The sequence below is a fragment of the Pectinophora gossypiella genome, chromosome 19 (genome assembly GCF_024362695.1).
Source record: "Pectinophora gossypiella chromosome 19, ilPecGoss1.1, whole genome shotgun sequence".
NCBI lineage: Eukaryota > Metazoa > Arthropoda > Insecta > Lepidoptera > Gelechiidae > Pectinophora > Pectinophora gossypiella.
The window spans coordinates 2,492,283-2,519,181 of NC_065422.1; the positions used below are offsets into that span (position 1 = coordinate 2,492,283).

The 26,899-nt window shown below is 37.6% G+C and overlaps 1 protein-coding gene across 1 annotated transcript; it reads left to right on the forward strand.

Annotated features, from left to right (window-relative positions):
- Positions 1-17,276: 17,276 nt before the first annotated feature.
- Positions 17,277-21,614, forward strand: LOC126375461 (host cell factor 1). Its single transcript, XM_050022390.1, has one exon. The coding sequence runs from the start codon at positions 17,378-17,380 to the stop codon at positions 19,913-19,915; it is 2,538 nt and encodes an 845-aa protein (XP_049878347.1). The 5' UTR covers positions 17,277-17,377; the 3' UTR covers positions 19,916-21,614.
- The last annotated feature ends 5,285 nt before the right edge of the window (positions 21,615-26,899 follow it).

A 26,899-nucleotide genomic window follows, 5' to 3' on the forward strand; every position in this document is an offset into this window, starting at 1 on the left:
GGTTACTCATACTTAGAACTGAAACTCAAAAATTTTTTTCATCAAACCAATACGTGTGGGGTGTCTATATCTACGGATAGGTCTTTAAAAATGATATTGAGGTTTCTAATATATATTTTTTGAATATACTGAATAGTTTGCGCGAGAGATTCTTCCAAAGTGGTAAAATGTGCCATTGACCTACGGATCGAGAGACTAACCTAACAATTAGACCATGGAAGCGAATGTATTATATTTTAATACCATCGGCCTTGATGTTGTAAGCAGTAAGGAATAATATGATATTTTGATGACATGTTTATTTACCCTGTTACAAGTTTAGGAGCTAAATCTCTGCAATGCATGAAATCATCACATTGTTGAGGGCGATGAACAATAGACGTGTAAATATTTGGTTCGCTGGTGATCGCTTGTTATAATGATTCGAGAATAGAATATAAATTGTGTTAAAAGACAGAATTCCCACGAATTGTGGACAACATAACATATATTTTAACATTATTCTTCTATCGTGTGGGTTGTGACGTGGATTACCAACCCAATCAACCCTGGTGTCAGGGTTATTATTGAGCCGCCAAAAGCCCCTGACATGATTGATGAGTTAGTAAATAAAAACTGATCTAAGAGTGACAAAAAGTTCTCTATTTCACTTATTTATGAATAGGGTTAGTATTTTATCAAAAAATGATCTTTTTAACTTGAGCATTTTCCAGCAGGAATGTTTCAATTTTTCTGCAGACAATTGTTTTTTCAGTAAATCTGATTTACAATTACTTTTAAAACAATTTATGCTAAATAAAATGTTCCTATCAGAAATCGAACTCGGAACATCCGGAGCACGGACGCGGCAAATAACATTGAAAACGGCGGAAGTTGTTCGACATTAGCAATACAGACGAAGTTAATGTAAATAATTTACCCGCAGGCGATTTTTCCTACATTATTGCATTCCTTCAGTTCTCCACGCATCTAATATTGAAACGCGTGACTGTTTGTGTACTCCATAGAGCATGGAACGGCTACTAGACGCGGCTGCTAATAAACAAAAAGGTTTATTAAAGTAAAGTCTATTGTGTATCACGGCAGATGAGAGGTTAAGCCGTTGGACCCGGTTACAAGTCGTTATATGAGCCATGTCAGGGGCCTTTAGCGGCTCAATAATAACCCTGACACCAGGGTTGATGAGGTTGATATTCCACGCGATAAGAAAAAGAAGTTAGTATATAGTCGTTATGTGAGCCATGTCAGGGACCTTTGGCAGCTTAATAATAACCCTGACACCAGAGTTGATGAGGTTGATATTCCACCTACGTGATAAGAAAAAGAAGTTAGTATATATAGTCGATATGTGGGCCATGTCAGGGGCCTTTGGCGGCTTAATAATAACTTAAAACTCCACGTGTACCTCATCCAGGTTCAGCCAACCGTCATAATGACAAACATGGAAATTGGCTCGCTGCCTAATGAACTTTTAAATAATGTTTCATTCACAAAATTCGTATGAAAAGAAACCTGAACATTTTATTCAATTACTTACCTGTGAATAGAATGTTCAATATTCACTATTGAAGCTGAAGAAATGAATACAAATAGGCTTTTTTAAAAGATGACGTAGGTAAGCGATTTTTGTTAGATTTCGTGCAAGTTTTCAAATAAGCGTGGCCCGGTCTCACTAGGACACCACGGTAAATAACACTAGGCTCGATCGATTCAATAAATTTTGTCGGAATCGATAAGTTTTTTTTTTCCCCTATCATGATTTTGTTCGTATTTTGACAGTACGACATGACGTATGATGGATACGATATGACAGTACGATTATTTGGGTTCACATATAAACACCAATCGACATAATTGGGTAGTTTCCTTCGTCAAAGATAAATTATGAAATTGTGATTACTAAATAAAGACAGATCTATCTACAAATTGAGATGCCGCGATTCTCTCAGATATTTTTTTAAAGAGATTTCCATTATGACTTTACCTTGTCAATACATATATATGAACATTATGTATGTTAGGAAAAATTTACACTTATATTTAAGAAACTGTGATAAGCACAAATACAACCTAAGGAATAAGAAAAAAATAGCAGTTCCTAGTTCCAGACTATCCAAAATTAGCACATCATTTGTAGCGCTGTGTGTGCGATACTATAATAAGATACCAGAAGATGTACTAGGCCTTTCGGGAAACATGTTTAAGAATATTATAAAAACTACTTTAATCAGTAAAGCTTATTATAAAGTAGGAAACTATCTTAAAGATAAAAATATTAAATGGATTACTTCAGCTCAACACAAGAAACACAAGAATGTTTGTAATAAAAACTTGGCCCTAAAATACTGAATTTGAAATAACTTTGTAAGTGGACTAAAAAGGATTGTGCACTTGATGATATTTGAACAGTAGAGTACTTTTTACTTTTTTTAATCCAGGCAGAGGATTCTGAGATTCTTTATAAGTGGTGCATGCTCGCCTCGAAATGTTCGTGTACGCGGTGGCGTCCGGAAGTCAGGTCGCACCTTTCCCTCAAAAATGTGCGAAGGGAGCGATGGCTGGCTTTCGCGTCAACTCGTGATCGGGTGCTGCGTATGTGGACAGGCCTGCTTCTGTCAGGGAGCTCATAAAACACTGTTTCTGTGATAAAGTCACATAAACTCTTTATGTTTCACTTTCCTTCCACCGACTGTATTTATAGATTACACAGGTATCTTGTATACCTACTATATAGGTCTTAGCCCTAGCCTATAGATTACTGTGTAAGTTACCGAAATAAATATTTTTTTTATGTGGTGTCTACTCAAAATCATCGTCTGAACCATACCTCAAAGTTATCGTTACGATGTCATTAACAGTTTTAATAAAGTAACATTTAATAAAGTTTGTTTTCCATCAACCCGATTGCAATTGATAAACAAACATACCCGATACCGACTCCGCCGGCGTGGTCGACGATTTCCCTCATTCAGTGCTTATCGCTATCGACTCACTAGGGTCGATTAATTCTTTCAAATATTTTTCCTCTCAGACGACGCCCTGAGCCGAGGTTCGCGCCCAACTGGGCACCCTCAGGCCTGTTGTCTTAAACGTTGTACCGGGTGAGAGCCTTCAGCGCTCCCCATTTGTCCGGCCAACTAGTTAATGCCATCTGCGGCAAAAGATAAACAAACATCACCTTTTCCCCTTAATTATACATAGTAAATAACGTAAAGCAGATACTTTTTGACAAAAAAGTACCGCTTTTCTAATATAATGCTTTTGACGTACTAATCAAAAGAAATGCAAATTGCTTCGTGGTTCATTAATTTAAAGTAAAAACCAGGATACAATTATAATTTTCTTTTGAAATATAAAATATGAAGAAAATAATTAGCTATCTTTACTAATACTTACTGTAAATTCAAAAGTGAGTTTGTTTGTTTCTTTCAAGATAATAATATTATAATGTAGATATTTTTAGCACATTGAGCCACGTATTAATTAAAGTACTTAGTAGGGGCAGACGATTGCACGTATATCAATGGTACGCGCGTGCTTGTGTGTTTGCGTGTGTATGCGTGCGTGGGTGCGTGTGTATGTGTGTGTGCGTGTGAGCGTGCGTGCGAGCGTCAGTGCGTGCGTGCGTGTGTGTGAGTGTGTGTATGTGTGTGTGCGTGTGAGCGTGCGTGCGAGCGTCAGTGCGTGCGTGCGTGTGTGTGAGTCTGTGTGTGTGTGTGTGTGTGTGTGTGTGTGATTGCGTGTGTATGTGTTGTATTCCTTAAGTAGGTACCCATAAGTAGGTTTACTACAGACAAAAACTAAAGTAAACGTATATGTACCTAGTGTCGGTTATAAAAAGACCGATCGACCTAATCTCGACTGATACGTCACTATATCATCAAAGACTCTTTATTGCACTTGAATCACATTAAAAATACATTAGTATTATAATTAAATTGGTAGTACAACAGGCGGCCCTATTGCTAAGGTAGTAATCTCTTCCAGGCAACCTTTAGGTATAGGATATGAATTTAATGAAAAATGTAGCGGGATAGACAGTGCAATAATAATAATAATAATAAAATGTTGAAAAATATAAGTACTTATAACTAGATAAACTATAATATATTAAAAACAATACATAGAAGACAATAAATAATGATTATAATAATATATAAATACGTAAATATATACATACATTACTATGGAAGAAAGGAAACCATGACAGTACTACAATACCTAGTTTATAAAGAAGAATATGTAAGAAGAATGGAATAGAAAAGAAAAACGTTATAAAGAAGAGGAGAGACACTATACTAAAGAACGCCACAACACTACGTAAACGTCAAAACGAAAGTTTTCTGTGAAGTTTGTATGAAAATACTGTCCTGTAACGTCATCAATAAAAGCTGTCAAACGTCGTAATCTTTGTTACTTAATTTATAAATAAAATTAGAATATAAATGTCGATAAGTAAAATGACCGAATGATGAACGGATGAATAATTAATGATAATGAACGAGTTGAATGAATGAATGATGATCGGGGCTTCGGGGTATGCAAGGGCTGGTAGTTATTTTTGTCAAAGGTAAGTCTGGCAATTCAGAAAGGCACTGCTGTTAGCTTGCCTCAATTGAGGCATTGGATTAGGTGTTTTTATAAGATATGTGTTTGTATTGTTTTTAATTATAAATGAGATTGATTTTTGATCATCTTAGACTGGCTTCTATTTCTAGAGAAGCATTTTATATTTTAATTCAAATTCAAATTATTTCTTCAGATTAATATCCATAATTATAAGTACATTACATTAGATACCATTATTAAAATAAAAATTAAATTGAATTATATAAAATCAAATTAAATTAACCCAGTCAAACACCCTCTTGTAAAATATTATCTTTATTGAACTACTTTATTGAAATATGATCACAAAATGTACTCATCTGGTATTTCTGTTTCATACTAAATATCGCGAAGTCAAAAATATTTTATTGCACACAAACAAACATTTTAAAAACATTTAACAAACAGTACGGGCGGCCTTCTTGCCCTGAAGCAAGTCCACGCGAACGAAGTCGCGGGAGAAAAGTTTTAACGGTAATATTTATAATTTCCCCATAATTGGAATGTAAAAACAATGAGAGACTTTTCAGGCTACGGACCACAAATATTTATATATATATAATATAAGGCCGGTCATAGAATGGGTGACCACAAAAAAAAGTTTTCATCTCGAGCTCCTCCGTGCTTCGGAAGGCACGTTAAGCCATTGGTCCCGGTTATTACTTACTGATGTAAGTACGTAGTCGTTACATGAGTCATGTCAGGGGCCTATGGCGGCTCAGTAATAACCCTGACACCAGGGTTGATGGGGTTGGTAATTCACCTCACAATCCACACGATAGAAGAAGATGATATATATATATATATATATATATACAGGGTGGCCCAGAAGTTCAGGTTCAAAATGAAAAATTAGATAGAGGGGCTCATTAGCAACCAGAAACACCCCCATGTATGTTCAGCAATTATTTACGGTTTAGGAGATATGACCCATTTTGTACCTTTTTCTAGATTTTCTACCTTACTTCAGAAATAATCATTTTGTCGCTATCCCTTTCTTAATAATTATTTTATTTTACTTCACAATTATGCCTAAGGCTGTGTACCGCTCAATCAAAGATAAAGAATAAAAAAAAAGTTATCGGAAGTCAAAGTGAGAATTCGACCAAAATTGTTACAGTTGTTAAAACTTCGCCGAAGAATAATAAACACATGAGATTGTCATGGACCCTGAAAGTACTTCTAAAAACTGCTCCATTTAATAGTATTTTAGAAACATCCAAAAAAACTACCCTTAATACGGGCAAAAAACTAAGTAATTTGACCTCAAATATTGCAAGACAGACAGATTTGAAGGAAAATTTGACATTCTCATACAATGTAGCTGCTTCTTTCTAACGTTGTTAAAGGTGCTCAAAAGTACATTTTCAGTTAAAAGTAAATAAAAATCACGCTTATAATCGCTAACAGGGTAGACATAGCAACAATCCGAAGACAAAACTTGCAGTCACTTTTGGTATTCGTATTTTAATGAAGGTACATAGATTTCAAGGAAAAAGTTATCCCCAAACACTGTTGGTGATTCATACTATTGGATACTAAAATAAAATCTGTCTTTGAGCACCTTTAACAACGTTAGAAAGAAGCAGCTACATTGTATGAGAATGTCAAATTTTCCTTCAAATCTGTCTGTCTTGCAATCTTTGAGGGCTAATTACTTAATTTTATGCCCTTATTAAGGGTACTTTTTTTGGATGTTTCTAAAAGCCTATTAAATGGAGCAGTTTTTTGAAATACTTTCAGGGTCCATGACAAGCTCATGTGTTTATTATTCTTCGGCGAAGTATTAACAACTGTAACAATTTTGGTCGAATTCTCACTTTGACTTCCGATAACTTTTTTTTTATACTTGATTTGACTTTGATTTATCTTTGATTGAGCGGTACACAGCCTTAGGCATAGTTGTGAAGTAAAATAAAATAATTATTAAGAAAGGGATAGCGACAAAATGATTATTTCTGAAGTAAGGTAGAAAATCTAGAAAAAGGTACAAAATGGGTCATATCTCCTAAACCGTAAATAATTGCTGAACATACATGGGGGTGTTTCTGGTTGCTAATGAGCCCCTCTATCTAATTTTTCATTTTGAACCTGATCTTCTGGGCCACCCTGTATATATATACACTGTACAGACTTTCCTTCGTTTAACCTTCTAACTTCATGGATAACATACATATATGCATCTTTTATCTTTGTATTTGAGTATAAATGATGACCCTTATTATTATGCCCAGGCACAACACATCTTCCACCCATTATTATTCTGATCAATAAAGAGAAGCTATATAAGTAGCACCATACTTCTAATAATATGCCTCTGCTGTTACATTATGTATTAGAATATAACATAAATAGCCTATATACGTCCCACTGTAAGGCACAGGCCTCCTCTCAATCGGAAGGGAGATGGTATAGACCGGAGAGGGTATGGAGCATACTCCACCACGCTGCTCCACTGCGGGTTGGTTGAGGTGGTTTTACGGCTAAAAGCCGGGACCAACGGATTAGCGTGAACTCCGAAGCACGGAATCAACTTACTTTTTTGGACAATCAGGTGATTCAAGCCTGAAAAGTCCTTACCAAACAAAGGACAGTCTCACAAAGTGATTTCGACAGTGTCTCCATCGGGAATCGAACCCGGACGTCCAGATCGTGAGCCTAACACTCTTACCACTAGACCACGGAGGCTGTTGAATATATTATAATACCGAGCAATGAGAAAGTAGGTAATTATCACGTTCTTTGTGATCCCTAGTTTGGTTAGGACATCACAGGCTGATCACCTGATTGTCCAAAAAGTAAGATGATCCGTGCTTGCGTGCATCCGTTGGTCCCGGTTACTACTTACTGGTGTAAGTAAGTAGTCGTTACATTAGCCATGTCAGGGGCTTTTGGCGGCTCAATAGTAACTTGACACCAGGGTTGATGACGTTGGTAGTTCACTTCACAACCCACACGATAGAAGAAGTTCACGTTAACACAACGCCATCTACACTTTTTTTTTTGGAAGAACATAGCTTGGAATGTCCAACATTGGATATAAATTAACTTGTGTAATTTACATAAATAGTCACTGTTTTAGGTTTTTGCGTTCCGTGGGCAAAATGGTCTTTAGATATTCGAAATGCTAATACATACATGCACACCAAACACTTAACACCGATACCTACCCCGCCGGCGTGGTCGACGATTTCCTCATTCAGCGCTTATCGCTATCGACCCACCAGGGTCGATTAATTCTTTCAAATATTCTTCCTTTCAGACGACGCGGACGCCCTGAGCCGAGGTTCGCGCCCAACTGTGCACCCTCAGGCCTGTTGTCTTGAATTTTGTAACGGGTGAGAGCCCTCAACGCTCCCCATTTGCCCGGCCAAGTAGATAGATAGATAGAAACTTTATTTAGGTTTAAGACGTTACATAAATTTCTTAATATTAAAAGTAGTTAATGCCATCTGCGGGAAATCTACAATAAACAGTGTCAGGGTTACTATTGAGCCGCCAAAGGCCCCTGACATGACTCATGTAACGACTACTTACTTACATCAGTAAGTACTAACCGGGACCAACGGCTTAACGTGCGTTCCGAAGCACGGATCATCTTACTTTCGGACAATCAGGTGATCAACCTCTAATGTCCTTACCAAACTAGGGATCACAAAGTAATTTTTGTGATATTTCCCCACCGAAATTCGAACCCGGACCCTCCGGATCGTGAGGCTAACGCTCAACCACTGGCCTGAACCACGGAGACCGTGGTCCAGGCCAAATACTGGGAGGGTACTATATAAGTCTGCCAAAGAAGAAGAATAAGAGGAGTGCCTACTGTATAAATGTGAATACTATTGGAAATTCAAACAAAAGAAAAATAGAACTTATAAAAACTAATAATACCAATCTGAAACAATACCTTATAATTAAACGTTATTCTAAATTATTGTACCTATGAAAGATTCAGCACTTTATTTTTTCTTAGAAGAGCTTTGTTATTTTCAAAAGCTTTGTTCTAACAACAATAAATACTAAATAACAAAATATATTAATATATTCGGGGATTCATTGAAAATAAATTAATTACAAAATGTTAATTGCTTTGAACTTAAACAAGTCCCTCATTAGTCACAAAAATAACGGACATAATTATATTTCTCGGAGTCAAACGAAATTACTACAGATTCAAAGATCTCATTGAGGTATTCAGCTCTATATGCGAACTTACGTACTTATAGATATTTTTCTTGTCGATAATGTTTAATTATGAATTTGAGCTTTTTCTGCGCGACAATGTAAATCGAACAACGCGCACAGTCGCCAGACTACGAAGCGACCTCCGTGGTCCAAGTTGAGCGTTGGGCTCCCGATCCTGGAGGTCCTAGGTACGATTCCCGGTGAGGACATATCACAAAAATTACTTTGTGGTCCCTAGTTTGTTCTGGTCTCTTTCCTTTTCGGCGGATAAGAAAATGACAGGTATACTTAAAACAAAATTAGGTGGTGTCTGCAGGAATCAGGGCCATTGATGGTTTTTAATAATTGGTTCTATGCAGCACAGTATGAGTTTGAAAATAAAACTTTTTTTTTCTCTTTATTTTTAGGAACTTTTGTTTTTAAAACATGTCAGCTCCATCGATCCTTAACATGTACTACAATCTATTATGAGGATGAATATCAAAACGTGCCAAGCCCGGCAGCGAACCCCCACGCCATTCCTCCGCGAAAAGAAAATAAAACTTCATTCCGACAAGAAATTCATTTTGATATCAACTCAGAATCATGATTAAATCATCTCCCAAAGTTTTCGAAGCCAACACGTTTTTTTATAAATGACGCTTTGTTAGTCTCACATATACCATCTATTATTATTCTGGTAGTAAAGAGAAGCAATATAGTTAGCAGCATAATTTTATACATATCTGGGGGGCTAAAAACCACTTTAGCAATTCATCTATAAAAGCAATATTGCAATTTGACATTTGCGCAATGCAATTGATATTGATATTTTGATATTGCTTTTTAACCCCCCTGATTCAAATATCAAGCAACATTTTTTTTATATACCTATATGCCTCTGCTATTACATTATCTTTTTGAATAATTATGTACCCGAGCCATGAGAAAACAGATAAAAATATCAATCAAATATCAGAATTTACCAAAAGAAGGTTCGACTTCACCGATTCAAACTACGGCTACAGCGGGACAAACATTTATTTTCACTTTGTTCAATACAGTTGCTATACAACTATAACTTTATTAATAAATTTGTCTCCGCTCGGGGGACGAAACTTACAAGTTTCAAAATGTTATTGTTGTTTGTGTACTAATATTAGATTACATCTCAAATTTCAGCCTTCTAAGACATCTGGAAGCACCTTATAATTATGATGATCGTTAGTAAGTCAGTGAATGTCAAAATCGAGGTATTTTTTCATGTCAATAAAATCTAAAGTATAATAGCTATGCATTTGTAACTTGTATATATATGTTTAATAAGTCTACTAGTGACAACATATCCTGAGAATTTGGTTCATCTGGTATAATCCATACCTGAGTTATGTTATGAGGGTTCTAAAATACGACGAAACGTTTCGAGAAATGGTAGGTTGTCCCTGTCCTTGCACTTCACTTTGCTCGTCTTGTTGGTGGCACTCCCGTGCCCCCACATTTTATGTATTCCGTTTCCAGTATCTCATGTGGTTTTCACTTGTGTTTTTAAAACAAGAAAGTAACATGTTCTAAACAATAATTTGATAAGTAAACTAAAGTTAAGCTAGGGTGGCACAAAAAGGGATAAAAGTTATATAAAATAAAACTTTGTGAATATGGTTTTTAGGGTTCCGTAAGACTGTATCTGGACACACCAAACACACCAAACCCAAACCTATCTCAGCAGCTTTGATTCACACCAAAGGTCATGACTTAGAACGTCAACGGCTACTAGAGCTTGATGCCAAGCGCGATGAATTGAAAGCCTGACCACCTGTGTTATGCATAATTGTATACATATTTAAATGATGTGCTCATATGTCCGCTATCTGAGAGGATCTTTTCCTACAAAAGTGGCTATATAAGCCACATGCGACCATATGAACGTCGGAGTTGAAGCAGTCGCCGTAGCCGACATCGGCTGGATCACATCATCATCATCACCATCTAGACAGTAGCTGGTAGCCGGTTGAACCTGATTAAACCTAAGGTTGATTGTCCATTTGAGTTGAAAGGTCATATTGACAGTCACTTCTGTAAAATTCCGGACTTCTCAAATGTTCAGGTTAGGTAAGCGGACCACGAAAAAACGGAATAACTCTAAGGAAGATGATGATGTTTTAATAGCAAGGGTGTTGCTGCCGCCAAAGGTGTTCTCGAGGTACCGAACAGGGCTATACACACACACACACACACACACACACAGGGCTATACACATTGCTAATCACAATTTGGAGTGTGACTAGGGATTGACGAATCAAAAGTGTTGTGCATCACGCTATGCAAACTTTATACCGCGTCACCGACGAGCGCCATCTATGATGTATATGCAGAACTAATTTGTCCGCCACAATGATGAGTTTAGATTGTTGTCCAAAAGTGCAAGAAACGTGTAAAAATAGTTTATCATTAAGGTGTGTGTTTATTGAAGCATTTAATTGTCAATCTTTACTACATACAGAGCCAGGGCGCCGGGAACACGGGACAAGCGGATTTCATACAAATTGTTAAAATGTAAGTCAGACACACGCTTAAGATTATGAAAAGAGATTCATTTTCATGTTTCTCCTGCCATGTAGGCTGGAAGAAATCTTTATTGAAAATAATAAGCCTATCTATTGTTTTTGTTGTAAATGTGTACTGTATATTCATTTTGTCTGTTCTATTGTAAAAACAAATAATAAATTAAAATGTAATTTTTGTTATGTGGGTAGGTAACAAAATAATCATGGTGGTACGGAAGTGCTGGAAAGAGTTGAAGAAAAGAGAACCATATTGAAGACTATAGAGAACCGGAGAGGAAATATGATTGGCCACCTGATACGACACGATTCATTTATAACAAACATTATAGAAGGACAAATTGAAGGGAAGAGAGGAAGGGGCAGACCTAGGATAACATTTATGAAACAAATAAAAGAGAAGGTGCAGGTCGTGTCGTATCGGGAGGTGAAGGTTTTGGCGGGAAGAAGAGAGGAATGGCGGTTACTCCACCGACAAGAGCGCAGCTCTTAAATAGAGAGAGAGATACGGAACCGTGGAACGATGTCCGACCGACGCGACGTACTTGATTTTGTAGACACGTGCAGGTGGTACCTACTGGAGTAGGTTTATTTTATATTTCATTTTGGATAAACTTCCTCCCCGACATGTCAATATTAGTTTAACCCGTCCCCGCGATGAAATCATAACCACGTTCATGGACAGAGGGAGAGTTATCTCGTTCGAGAAAAAAAGAGCTACGTAACATACCTACAGGGTGTTAGTGACATCGTAACGAATACTGAGGGAGATGATTCAGCTCACGATTCTGAGTTAATATCAAGTGGAATTTACCGATATCAAATAAATACACAAAACAAATATCATAAAATATCATAATTCATGATATTTTTTGGGGCTTTTCTAAGTTATTTTCAATTCTTTACTTTTGCGATGGAAAATTCGACTTGATATTAACTCAGTATAATGAGCTGAATCATTCTCCTCAGTATTCGTTACGTAATCACTTACACCCCTTACAAGACCCCATCCCCATTTAAACGCGGTAAGAACCCGTTATTATGTGTTTTAATTACCCTTTACAAGTACGTATACGAGTACGTATGGGTGTTAGTGGCACCGTAACGAATAATAAGCAAAAGTGATGTTTTAACTTGAGCATTTTTCAGTAGGAATGTGTGAATTGTTTTTTTTTCAGTAAGGCTAATGATTATTTTTATTCTATGTCGTAGGTACAGAAGAGACACTCTCCTCACTCGCAATCACTAAGGTGGCTGGCACACGGTAAGAACAATATTTTTATATGAAGTGTCCAGGCTGGAACGCAGGTATGGGATAGGGTATTCGTTTCCAATGTGTGGCACGTTTCTATAAATTATTAAAATGGTGGCGCACCATCGCTTCCTTTGACACAACCCTTGGTTTAATTAAATGTTCCCAAAGCCCATACACTTAGGGTGGCTTGCGTAAGGGTCTTTAAACATGTTTAGTGAGCCACTAAACATGTTTAAAGACCCTTACGCAAGCCACCCTTAGATATAAAAAGTAAGTAAGTTTATCTATTTAAATATGGGTCAAGATTTGTTTCGTCAATCAATAATAAAACCCTGCTGAAATCCGGGTCTCATGAATTTTAGAGTACTTAGTAAATAGACTGTAATTAAGCTATATGGGTTCTGTTCGGAGAGACCTTTAAATACTTACCTGCATTTTTTCCATCCATATAAATATATACTAGCTTTTGCATCACACACTTATACTCAGTTATACTTACTTAGCTTGATTGTTTGACAGCTGTCAGAATACTTAACTTTTGTTTTTGCCACACACTAAAAAATAAAAAAAAATAAAAATAAATAAAAATATTTATTTGACCATAAGAACAACAAACTCACCAAACTTCATGCAAAAAACCTCGTTTTACACAGACAATACTCATTGACGTTATCGTACATGCAATTTATGTGTGTGATGTCTGACACCCATACGATTGAAGACTAAATTAAGACCGAGGGGGGGTGAGGTAAACTTACATAAGAGTGGGCGTTTTATACGTGGCGTACGTAGTATTATTCATTATGCTAATGGTTTTGCCATGACTTAATAACATTTTCTGGACAAAGTCCTTTCTCATTATTGTATACTTACCACAAATCATAGAATGTGTAAGGTAGGTTTATAGACACTATATTTCTGTGCCCTTGTCAAATTCATAGCATGCAAAGATATGTAATTAATTAAGCACGTACATAAACTTACGCCGGGTAAGCAGATACTATAATGGCTTTCAAATTATTTCCATCCCTAACATAGATACTTCTTTGCTTCCTCCACATTTATTTAGTCGTTTCAATCACACGCAAAATAAAATTATTAAAGCTACCTATCAAATATATAGCATAGAGATCATCTCCTAAAAAGGAGATTAAAGTAATTCTAAAATATTAAAGTGCCTTGAATTATTTTAAAGCAAATAACATTTTGATTGACGTTTAATCTTGGCGCACCGGGAAAACATCCTGAAAAATGTCGTCAGAAAATAATTAAAAGGCTAAGATGACCCTAATCATCTCAAAACGACGTAGGCTTTGTACTTACCATGACAAAAAATGTAAGCAACTAAAAATGGGAAACAATATTTTTTACCCGCTGGGGTTAATTATTATATTGATTTTATCATGAATTATGATAGGTACAATTATTCCCACATGAAAATGTTTATAAATAATATATCTACTTTCTATAATTACTTTTACAATATTCGCGAATGCAATAATTACAGAAGAGTACCTTAATTTTATTATTTACCAACTTCAAATATACCGCGCTCACAGTTGCCGCGTTTTCTAATCATGGGAGGCAACATAAGGAAAATGAGGTCATAGACTTTTTTTTATTGTTTGGATGTCAGTCTTTTTGCTCGAAGGTACGTTCGTTTCATTGACTTTTGGTATTGAAATAGAGCCACATAAATTAGTATTTATTTGTATTGTATTGCATTTATTAAACTACTTTTGTAAAATCATGCATATTGCAGAAGGTGGATTCTTGTTGATCTCATTCGCCTAACTCTATACTTTTATTATAGATCAGTACCTGGCTCAGAATTACTTCAAAAATATATTTTTTAATTACACAAAAGCCCAAGAAATCACCTCCACCAACGCGCAGTGTAGCAGCTTAGTAGAGTATGCTACATACTTCCTTTGGTTGATTAAAGGGAAACCCCCGGCTGTGGAACGTATACAGGCTGTTTATATTTTTTTTTACACAAACCTTTGCATATCTGTGAAATATTTTTTTTTTATTATCTCGACTTATTGAATTCACATTATATATTTTTTAAAACTACATATTAAAAAAAAAAAACAATTTATAATAATTTACTTACTTATTATTAGTTATTTATTTATTTTATTTATTAATTACTACGGTATGGATAGCAGTTAAAATTGCCCTGCAACTACGTGTAAGTTTCGTCTTGTAAAAATAACTAGGGTTTCGTTTCCCGGGTTCCCGTTCCCATTCCCATCAATTCCCAGGAAAATATTCATTTCCGATACCGAGAAATGTGCCGATAGTCCCAGAAAAATTAGGCAATTTATATATAGTAAAAAAATACTGCGATGCGTTTTAAATTGAAACAAATAAGCCATATATATGCCATTGACTCAGTATCATAGAAGACAAAGCGAAAAATGAGAGCTTTCAGCCTTAAAAACAAACAGGCGAAAATAAAATATTGAGATGGTGCTGCACGCAATCCCTACAGGTATCCAAAATTACCTCAATGCATCATTAAAGTTATTATACATATGTTATTTATAATGTTACAAATTTTCTGCAAGCTAAGTATATCGAAGAAAATTTTGCTGAGTAATCTTTGCGTTAATTGTTTAAATGCTCTCTCTGGTAGCATATTCTAACAAGACGATCATTCTTTTTCTATTCTCACTTGAAATATCATGAATCCGAATGTTCGGTGTTTGATGTCAAATAAAGTGCTGATTATCAAACAAATAACTTAAAAAAATCACAAATCTATTTATTTTTCATGCATTCAAAATATAATTAACATATACCTAGAAACCAATATATTTTATAAAAACATGTGATTACCGGGAAAAAAAAGATGAGTCGTGGGAATGAGAAAAATCCGAGAATACCGAAGCCCTTTTCCCGACCTCATGTCAATCACTCACTTTTAGCACAATGAGTAACCCCTCAAAAGGTGTAACGTTAACACATAGGTATTAAAATTAATATTAACATTATTATTATTGTATAACATTTTTCGCTAGTTTTATGAAAAATAATCCATTTTGAAATTACATGGAGTCAGTATTATTAGATGCAAGACTGATAAAATAAAACCCAGCTAACTACTCTACAAGATAAATGCAATATTTTTTTGATAATTATTTTATTACTTACTATTTTTAGCACTCAAAGTTTCACCATACCAAACCAGTTGAAATTGCCCCGTTGCACCTTACTTATCTTGGTTTTTGATACATAACACATATATATATAACCTATACACGTCCCACTGTTAGGCACAGGCCTCCCCTCAATCAACCGGAGGGGGTATGGAGCATACTCCCCCACGCTGCTCCACTGCGGGTTTGTGGAATTATTTGGGCTAGAAGACCGTGACCAACGGCTTATCGTGCCTTCCGAAGCACGGAATCATCTTACTTTTTGGTTTACTTTTTTTTTGATAGTATATAAAAATAAAAATAGAGAAGAATAAAAACTAATCTTTTTGGAAATACATATTTACGCCCGCAATAAATAATGAGGTAGGCAGAGCTACAAACTGTGGCAAGATAATTTGCAACCAATTTTGATTCGCTGTCCCAAAGTGGTTACGGTGGCAGTCGATCAAGCCGCTGTCGTCCTTTATACTTTAATGGTTAAGAACTATAATTTGTCAGAAAATAAATTTAAAACACATGTGAAGCTTACTTTATGGAAAAAAGCTTATTATAAGATGAATGATTACCTAAATGATAAAAATGCCTGGTAATTTTTTTTTTTTCAACCTTAACACGTTGCGAAATGACATAATTATACAAAAATGTTACATTGACATAATGATTTTGATTTCCGTTCCTCATGATATAGTAAGCACGTAATCTCTATTAGTTTATATGACAATACATGATCCCCGAAATACAAGCTGCTAGAAGCGTTTTATTTTTATGATTTAATACTTTTACATTATAATTATAACAACGTGGTTATGAGGATGTACATAACTGCACGCTAAACTATTTGTAATAAAACTTCACATAAATAACGTAAACAATAATACATTTGAAAGTAAATAAAAGATGCATAGTGCAGTCAAAGTCGCAGTTTAAAATTCTGGACCAGTTTTCAGTACAAAATAAGAATAAGAATTAATTTTAATTATAAGAGAATTTATTAAGTTATTTAAATTTTAAAATAATAAATGATTTTGCTTTCACTATGTCATACAATTTACACGACGCAATGAAATGAACAGGCCTTAAAATGATATGCCATAGACAGAACTCACTTCAATCTCACTTGGTTTTCGCATTGAAAATTATGTAATTTCTTCTTAAATATTTATTTTGCGTATGTTTTTGACTAATTATATTTGAAATTTTATATTAATAATAATAAATTTACCATATTTACTATGTAAATTTGTAATCTTTTTGTAATAAACTGCATAATAATGTAATGTTTAACTTTTTTATAGTTACACTGGCTGAAATTAAAACTATAACTAACCATAAACAATATCTTGACGTCCGACGCCGTTCTTTCTCTTCTCGTTATATTGGTAGCGCTGTTGCTAACGCCATTTTTGTTATACACTCGAAGCTACGTAAGGTGATTTTTTTTTACTCATAGGAATACTCCCCATGTGGGAAAGAGAGGGTTGTATCAGACTGACTTAGGTAGCTTCTACTGACCCGAATATTTTCTTCAAAGCTTATTTACGACGTTTCTCATTGTCTATGCTATAGATACGCATCCCGAGCGATACATACGGTGTAAAGCTTTTAGTGACAAATGTTTAGTAAAAATGAAGGAAAACGCCGTACTTAAGTGGCAAAAAGTGTGCAATCCCACCGGCCCACAACCGCGACCCCGACATGGCCATCGCGCGGTCGCCATAAAAGATTTGATGATAGTTTTCGGCGGCGGAAACGAAGGTATAGTTCATGAGCTTCACGTCTTCAACACCACCACAAACCAATGGTTCGTGCCTGTAACAAAAGGAGAAGTGCCCCCGGGATGCGCCGCCTACGGATTCGTGGTGGACGGCACGCGCCTGCTGGTGTTCGGCGGCATGGTGGAGTACGGCAAGTATTCCAACGACCTCTACGAGCTGCAAGCCTCTCGCTGGGAATGGAAGCGTCTGAAGCCGCTGCCGCCCAAGCAGGGTCTGCCACCGTGCCCCCGCCTCGGCCACAGCTTCACATTGCTCAACGGAAAGGTATACCTCTTTGGCGGGCTAGCGAACGAGAGCGACGACCCAAAGAACAACATCCCGAGGTACCTCAACGATTTGTATACGCTTGAACTGTATCCCAATTCATCTATGACAGTATGGGATATACCTCTCACATATGGTCAATCGCCCCCACCGCGAGAATCACACAGTGGCGTTTCATATACAGACAAAAACAGTGGCAAGTCTTCCCTTATCATCTACGGAGGCATGAGTGGATCCCGCCTGGGTGACTTGTGGGTACTGGATGTTGACACAATGTCATGGTCTCGACCTGAAGTGGGAGGCCTGCCTCCTCTCCCAAGATCTCTTCACACTGCCACAGTCATCGGCCATCATATGTATGTCTACGGAGGCTGGGTGCCGCTCGTCCCAGATGAATCAAAACTTGCCACTCATGAAAAAGAATGGAAATGCACAAATACACTTGCCTCCCTCAATTTGGAGTCGATGACGTGGGATAACATTGCACTAGACAAGTTTGAGGAGTGCATCCCGCGAGCCCGGGCCGGACACAGTGCTGTGGCTATACAAACCAGATTATATATTTGGTCGGGCAGAGATGGCTACAGAAAAACTTGGAATAATCAGATTTGTTGCAAAGATTTGTGGTATCTGGAAGTGGGAGTGCCACCACAGGCCGGCAGAGTGGCCCTAGTACGAGCTGGCACTACTACTCTGGAGCTGTGCTGGCCGGCAATGAACACAGTCACCACTTATTTGTTACAAGTACAGAAATGCGGCAAAGTGACACCTGCACGGTTCCCAGCCGCGGCAGAGCCCGTGGCTGCAGCGCCGCCCGCGTCGCCCGTGGCCGCCCAACCCGACGCTGCCAAAGCCTTTGGCCTCACGTCACCAATATCCAGTGGTTTACCTCCAACACCTACAATGGAGCCATTGTCCGTTCCCGGTCGTCCAATCGCGGCGGCCCCCTCCCCAGTCGCCGCACCTATCGTTTCTACGCCACAGAAAATCGGCCCCGGTGCCATTAAAGTTCCAGCACAGGCCACCGTTAAAATATCACCTAACACGCCCACAATCAAACATACTACTTATCAAGGTAAAACAGTGGTGAAATCGCCGGCGGGCACCGCAACACCGGGCTCGTCGCAACAGATTAAGGTGGCCGCCGTCACACCACAGGGCGTGACGAGGATCGTGAGCGGAGTGAGCACACCCGGCACGGTGCGCGTGTCCACAGCGCAATCCAATGCACAGATCGTGATCGGGTCGGGCACCGGTGCCGGCACCCCACGCTTCGTGCAGGTAAAGACCGGAGCCAGCGGCGGTGTGCCCGTGAAACTCGGTGCTGGCACGCCCGTCAAGCTCACCAGCGGGACGGTGCCGCTCAAGATCGGCGCCGCCAATATCCAGGGCAAGATTACTGCCAACAGCGTTCAGAAGGTCGGACAAGTCTCCACGACTCCGCTCAAGCTGAGCGCGGGAAGCAACGTGAAAATCGGTACGAGCAACGTCCTCGTGAAAACCGCTGGCGGCGTGCCCATTCAAGCCGGTGTCGCCAACCTGCAAGGTAAAGTCGCGGCCGGCGTCCCTGTGAAGCTGGGTGCCGGCAACCTGCCAGTGATCGCCAGCAGCGGCGGCGCCATACAGATCGCGAGCAGCGCGCTGGGAGGGCAGCAGGTGAAGGCGCCCGTGTACAAGATTGTGACGGCCAAGTCGGGCGAGCAAACAGCGACGGTGGCCACGACGGCGGGTGCAGCGGCCGGCGGCGCCACCGTGTTGCGGCAGGCGAGTGGCAACGCCGGCATCCCCGTCATCATCAAGAAGACCCCCGGAGCCAACGCGCAGGCCGGTAACCAGCCGCAGTACGTGACGCTCGTCAAGACCTCCACGGGAATGACGGTGGCGACGATGCCAAAAGTGGCGATGATGCAGAACAGGCCCGCGGTGCCGGTGAGTGCGGCGCAGGGGCTCGCGCCCGGTGCCACCATCGTGAAGCTGGTGTCGGCGAACACAGTGGGCGGCAACAAGATCATCACACTGCCCTCCAACATGTTGCAGCTGGGCAAGACGGGCGTGGGCGGCAAGCAGACAATCGTGATCACCAAGTCGGCAGGTCAGGCGGCGCAGTCGAGTCAGCCGCAGTGAGCGGGCGACGAGTGTCGTCTGAGCTGTCCTGTCTAGCCGGCGTCGAGTGAGCGCGGCCGCGGGCGCCAGCGCTACGCTGTCGTGTCTCTAGGTTGCAAATTCGATGTGAAACATTAAAGTGATTCAGCCGGACTATTATATACCTATTTTAAATCATATGGATAGTTTATGAGTTTTGTATGTTATAATGGGTCTGTGTAGAAAGTGTCCTAGAGTTTTTACTAAATATTTTATTTACTCTATAAAATGTAATATTACTGATAGGTGTTTGTCTGATTTACACACTGAACTCTGAACTTACAGAATCTATCTCATTATGTTTGATGTTTTTACAATGTACTATTTTTCATGTGAAGTCGCTGATGCCTGCAGTCATCAGCGATGTAGTTGTGGACTTATGCTGAAGTGCCTGTGCTGCAGTTGTTGTGCTCCATGTGTATCAACTAGTGACATTGTTTCAGAAACATTTCATCAGGGCTTGCCATCAAAAGCCTTCATGCATAGTTTCTGAATACAGTAGGTCTTCATTGTAATTATGTTGCTAGGTGGTCATTTCTTGAAGCAATACCAATCATAATAAATATGATGTAATTATGTCTAAACTTGTGTCAGGACTAAGAAATTGTATGTGGTCATACATGATAGTAATGTCATTCCTGAGAATGTTATAACTTACCTTTTATGTGAACTTTTTGTTCTTGCTATTTTTAATAATTTAGTGTCTTCCTGTATGCTTTGATTGCAACTGCTGTAACAGACTTGAGTTTGCTGGAGTTTCAAGTGACTTGATCAAAATCTTTACCAGATGACAGTGTGTATTGTGCTAGAATAATTGTGTAAGCTTGTACCTGCCCCAGCCGGCCGCAACACAGTGCACCAAGTGTACCTTGCTGCTGGGTGGGACACTGTACCTTGTTTCATAGTTTTAGTTAAATCACAACATAATATGCACTATTTAAGTTTTATATGACAAAGCATTGTTAATGTTTTTTCTATTTGGTGTTTTTGTTTAATAATGTTATCAGATATTTGATATTGGATCAGCTCTGTCACCTTTCATGTTTTCTCCAACGCTGTGGACTTATATCTGAGGCTATTTCCTAAATCCTGATCCAATATAAATACACCAAACAAAAACACCGCCTTTTATTAATTATATGACACGCGAAATTGTGCCTCTTGAGCGATTCTCAAATTTCATAATAATACTTTTATTCCAATACTTGGCGCATGAATGGGCACTTCCATTTATACTATGACAATTTTATTGATAAAATACATTTATCAATGATTGTTCTGTAAGAAATAATTGACATAAAAATGCAGAATAATATTTTGACCTTTATAAAGCTAGTGTCACATGAGTAGCCTTGTTGGACTTAAGTGCTTCTAATGATGAAGGGAAGCTGTAAGGTAGTTAGCATAATTTACCTGTGTCGTACGTGGTTGCACTACGTGGCACTGGTGACTGGGCCCGGGGTGTAAATTATTTGGAATTATTTTTGTATGTTTAGTTGTCGCCCCGATGAAGTGGTATTCTGCATTTCTATACTTAGGATAAGCGTCCTAGATGTATGTACGTAGCGTAATCATTGTAAGGTAAGCGAGGTATGGATTGTAAATATCAGTAAGTAGATAAATTTAATGTTATAGTTTGTTCATATTATGTTCATTTGCTTGAATAAACGATTTGGATAAAGTGCATCTTTTTTTGTTACTAACTATTCATAAACAGCACAAGCCAAATTAAATTTGATTCACAAAGTTTTATAATAATCTGAATACCTAGGTACCTAGCTATTAATTGTTTTTAATTTTAACAGTAAGATTACCTACTTAGATTTCTAATGAATAAATTTTGACTACTTAATCTGAACTAATGAACTTTTTATTGTCCTGTAAACAGGATCTAAATGCGTTATTCTTATTAGATCTGAAATGATTTAGCATAAAACAACAACCATTGCTAAAGTAATTTGATAGTTTATAGGTAAATAGATTTGAAACCGTAAAACACGGCATTATAACTATATTACACAATAACAAGCGAATAATCTAAACTTATTACCGTGGGACTCGCATAACTTATCGCTACAATGTTGCACTATTTGCATGCACCTATTATGCATTTCTTTATAACGCCATCTAACACGCTAGCAATGAACTACTTGGGACAGTGATATGATACAATCTTGTCTTCACTTAGAAAGTGTGCTTGTGTTATAGTTTCATAAAATTCCGATAGATGTCTCTGTAAGTATCATTTCAATAGTTTTGTTTTATTTTTTTCCTCTTTATAAGTAAGTACGCAACGCAGTACTGAAATTATACTCATCCATTTATTATATTATAGTTGTTGTCACGATAAAGCATCATCAATTGTCAGACAAACTATTATTTACCCAACAGCCTATCCCGTTAGGGCCTTTTCGAAAAATAGGTGTGGTTTTACCGACTTCAAAAAAAGGAGGTTCTCAATTCGACCGTATATTTTTTTTTTTTTATGTTTGTTCGGGGATAGCTCCGTCGTTTATGAACCGATTTTAATAATTCTTTTTTTTATACAATTAAATCTAGATTACTTTCTATTCATTTCGATCCGGGTAAAAATTGAGACTAAATATATTTATTCTAGTCATCACGCCTGTATTTCCGAAGGGGTAGACAGAGATGAATCGTATTCACTCACTCCTCGCCGCTGTGTTTAAGTCGAGCTATAAATAGAAGGGCGAGCTTATACTCATAGAAGATACTTACCAATTATTATTTTTTTAATCTCAGTCTATGAAGAACATACCTACTACATACGTACATAGTGTGCCTGGGACTAATAACAGCTAAAAACCAGTGGACTGTGTCTAGATTCTAGATATTGCTGATATAACAAAGCTGGTTGGAACAGCTGCGCATTAGGACAAGAAAAGCTGTAAGATTTTATTGTCGGTTTGCACTCGCTCGATGTTGGAGAAGAAGTACATTTTGGGGTTTTCCACCGGGACAACGTGTCGGTTTCTTAGACACACTTGTTAAATTAATATTTCCTACATGATCGTCTCCTAATAGCCAAATAACAATGATAAGTGGGTAGGTAAAAGGTTTGATGACGAAATATTTTCATTTATTTTCTTACCCGACTCCATTCTAATTTCTTTATTTTTCTGTGGCTGTAATCTACGGTAAGTAGGTAATTAATGAAAGACTTTCCCCAGAAATAATATACTTAGATGGTGCTGTTAAGATTTAACGTGATAATGGCCCCGATTCCTGCAGACATCTCTTAATTTTACTTTAAGTTATACCTGTCATTTTCTTATCCGCCGAAAAGGAAAGGGACGGATGATTGACAGCTCTTAATTTTAGGAAGAATGAGTAAATAAATGAATAACCCGGGCGAATTTTTAGACGGTTGTTTTAGATTTGTGCTTAAAATTGACGTGTGTTCCATAAATTTTATGCTTGTCGATTACCCGTCCCTTTCCTTTTCGGCGGATAAGAAAATGACAGATATAACCTAAAATAAAATTAGATGGTATTTACAGGAATTAGCACCATTAACTTATTTTCTCATTACTCGGGTACATAATTTTGAGTTTTGGTAATCTCTTTGTTAAGAGATAAGCTTGCCTGTACTATCTGTTTTCTTTGTATGTTTCTTGTCTGTTTTATTGTGTACAAATAAATAATTAAATAATAATAAATAAATATAATTTGGTATACAAAAATACAATGTAATGGCAGAAGCATATACCTACTTATAAAAATAAATGTTGCTTGATATTTGGATCACATGTATAGAATTATATTGTTACCTATATTGCTTCTCTTTATTTTGAATTTTTGATCATCACAATAATAATGGGTGGAAGATGTAATTGTGCCTGGGTGTGATAAAAAGGGCCATCATTTATACCCAAAAACAAAGAAAAGATACATGTCTCTTATCCATGATATTAGAAGATTCATCATCATCATCATCAGCCCATTAACGTCCCCACTGCTGGGGCACGGGCCTTCCCTATGGATGAATAAGTCCCTCTTTATACATTCATCATCATCTCCATAACGTTATCCCGTTTCTCACAGGGTCCGTTTACCTAACCTTAAGATTTGACAGGTCCGGTTTTTTACAGATGCGACTTACCTTGCAACCAGCAAAGGGAAAACCAGGCAAATACAGGTTAGTTCACATATCTACGTACCTCAGAAACGCATTTCCCGGGAATGTGGATTTCTTCACGACGTTCTCGTAATTTGTTATACCTATGTTATTGATTTTTAATGTAATTTACGGTTAATAGCAATAGGCTCGCCCCAAATTACCTTCATGGGACTTAAACATAGCTGGCGGGGATTGGATTTATACTTATAACCTCTGCCTACGCTTTCAGAGATACAGGCGTGATGCTTTGTAATGTTGTGTTTCAATTGAATAAAGTATTTATACTTTTAATTCAGCTTGTTTATTTGTTACCTACTTACACTTTTAAATCAAAAATCTTAGTTGAATAAACAAAAATATCGGCACCTCGCAGTGGAGCAGCGTGGTGGAGTATGCTCCAGACCCCTCCAGTTAATTGTGGGGAGAGGGGAACTTATAAACATATAGGCTATTTATGTGTGTTTCTAATCTAATCTAACCTGCAAGATCCCACTGCTGGGCAAAGGCCTCCCCTTCCTCTTTCCATTTTTCTGTGCGTACTCCGGCCAGTCCCTCCGGCAAGCGTCCAAGTCGTCACGCCATCTCTTTCGAGGCCTACCACGACGCCTGTACCCATCATAAGGCATCCAATGCGTGACGATCCGTGCCCACCGCTCAGGGTGCATGCGACAAACATGTCCGGTCCAACCCCATTTGAGTCTGGCGGCTTTTCGTCTCACATCACCATTATCATCATCATTATGTGTGTTTACATTGTTATAATGTAAATGAAAATACCACCTCTAAACTTTATTTTTTTCATAGCTCCACGTCCAATACAATACAGAGCGCAGTAACGCCGCGTGCGGTAGGTTACGTACGATATTGCGACCTCAATCGCCAAGTAAAAGGTTTCAAAATCACCAGCCAGTTCTTTCAGTCCATTTGGTTTCAATGTGGTTAAGTATAATGTTTGTTTATACTTATTATACTATATTGCTATTTTCGGTATGACATTTTTTTTTGTTATAAAAAAGTTATTTGAATATGTTTGCTTTTCGAGTAGTTGTAAAATTTTACAATAAAAAAAAATATATTTATTAAAGTAGGCTGAATGACTTTGCCTTTGCTTAGTTTGTATTAAAATTTTAATATTGACATTTTGTTAGGGTAATAATATATGGATTTTTGGCGGGAAACGGGAACGGGACAGTTGCTTTCTTCATTGAATAATCTAAATAATTAATACGAAGTGGTGTTTTGTGGTTAATGATCGCATTAAGTTAGTCGGAAAACATTCGCGAGTGTTATTATATCGGAGTATTCAATAAACAAAGTGTATCTGCCTATTTTCGCTTCGTGCCTAGGAGCCGCTTCATAACTCGAAAGTTTATGCGGACTTTTGAGTTAATTCGTTGGGGGTTCGGAGTAGGAGTCTACTCCGAGAGTGGGGGCTTAGGTTTCATCATCATCACCTTTCATCATTTCATTAATCATCAAGAAAAAAAATACGTAAGACATGGCTGTATGGGCATAGTTCCCTTTGCCTTACCCTTCGGGGAAAACCAAAAAAAAAAGGTAATAATATATGCCCAAACTGTGGGCAGCCACTAGAATACGCAGGCACAATAAGATAGATTACCTTTTAACATTTATTTATTTCTTTAATTAAGTTTATAGATTATGCTTTTAATAAACACGATGGGGGTTAGCGGTCCTTATTATTATTGAAGTTATTTCATTAATAAGTTTGGTAATCGCATACTCGTAGGACACCCACACCTTACCATAGTGACAAGCACAGATTATATTAAATTTTATTTATTATAAACGCCGTTTGGCAACGTCAATTTGGGTAAACAGACTACCTTTAGAGATCACATGAACGTCAAATAAATTGACGATTATTGCTAAACACCATCCAGCTGATTTGAGAGTTAAAAATAATAGAGAAATGTCGAAATGATTTTTAGTATCAGCGTAACTTTTTTTCTCTTACATACCTACTGAATCGAGAAAAGGATGCGTAGATGGTCTTCTTCTTCTATCGTGTGGGTTGTGAGGTGGATTACCAATCTCATCAACCCTGGTGACAGGGTTATTATTGAGCCGCCAAAGGCTCCTGACATGACTTATAAGTATAACGACTACGTACGTACTTACATCGTTAAGTAACCGGGACCAATGGCTTAACGTGCCTTCCGAAGCACGGATCATCTTACTTTCGGACAATCAGGTGATCAGCCTGTAATGTCCTAACCAAACTTACTTACCTACTTATATTAATGGGGATGGCGGGAAACGGAAAAAAATACGGCTTTCTCTTCTTTTTTTGAGTTATTTTATTTTGACATGTTGTTAAGAATCCTTCACTCGACCTTAATAAAACTTACAAAAGGATGGATATTGGATTTTATAACGTAAAGGTACAAAGTATTTCAAAGACGCGTGCGTTTGAGTAGACTATCTGTCTGTCTGTCACATAGCTATAAATACGAGGGGTGTTCAATAAAAAGTGAGAATGAGATACATATTCCTTGGAAGGAAAATAATACTGGCTGGCATACCCCATCCATACATTTGTTATCATGATAATTTAAAAAGTTATTAATTCTGTTTTTTTTAAATAGATATTATTTCTTTCCTACGTGCCAAAGCGTGTTATTTATTAAATATGGAGAAAATTTAAATTCACGCAATATAAAAGTATGTGCTTGAAAATTTTTAATTTTACGGGATTAGCAATAAGATTTTTTTAGAAACGAAATTTTATGTTTAGAAAAATGATAAACCAAGTGTATAAACCTAAAAGGTGACATCGAAAAATAAAATAACATGTAATGAGA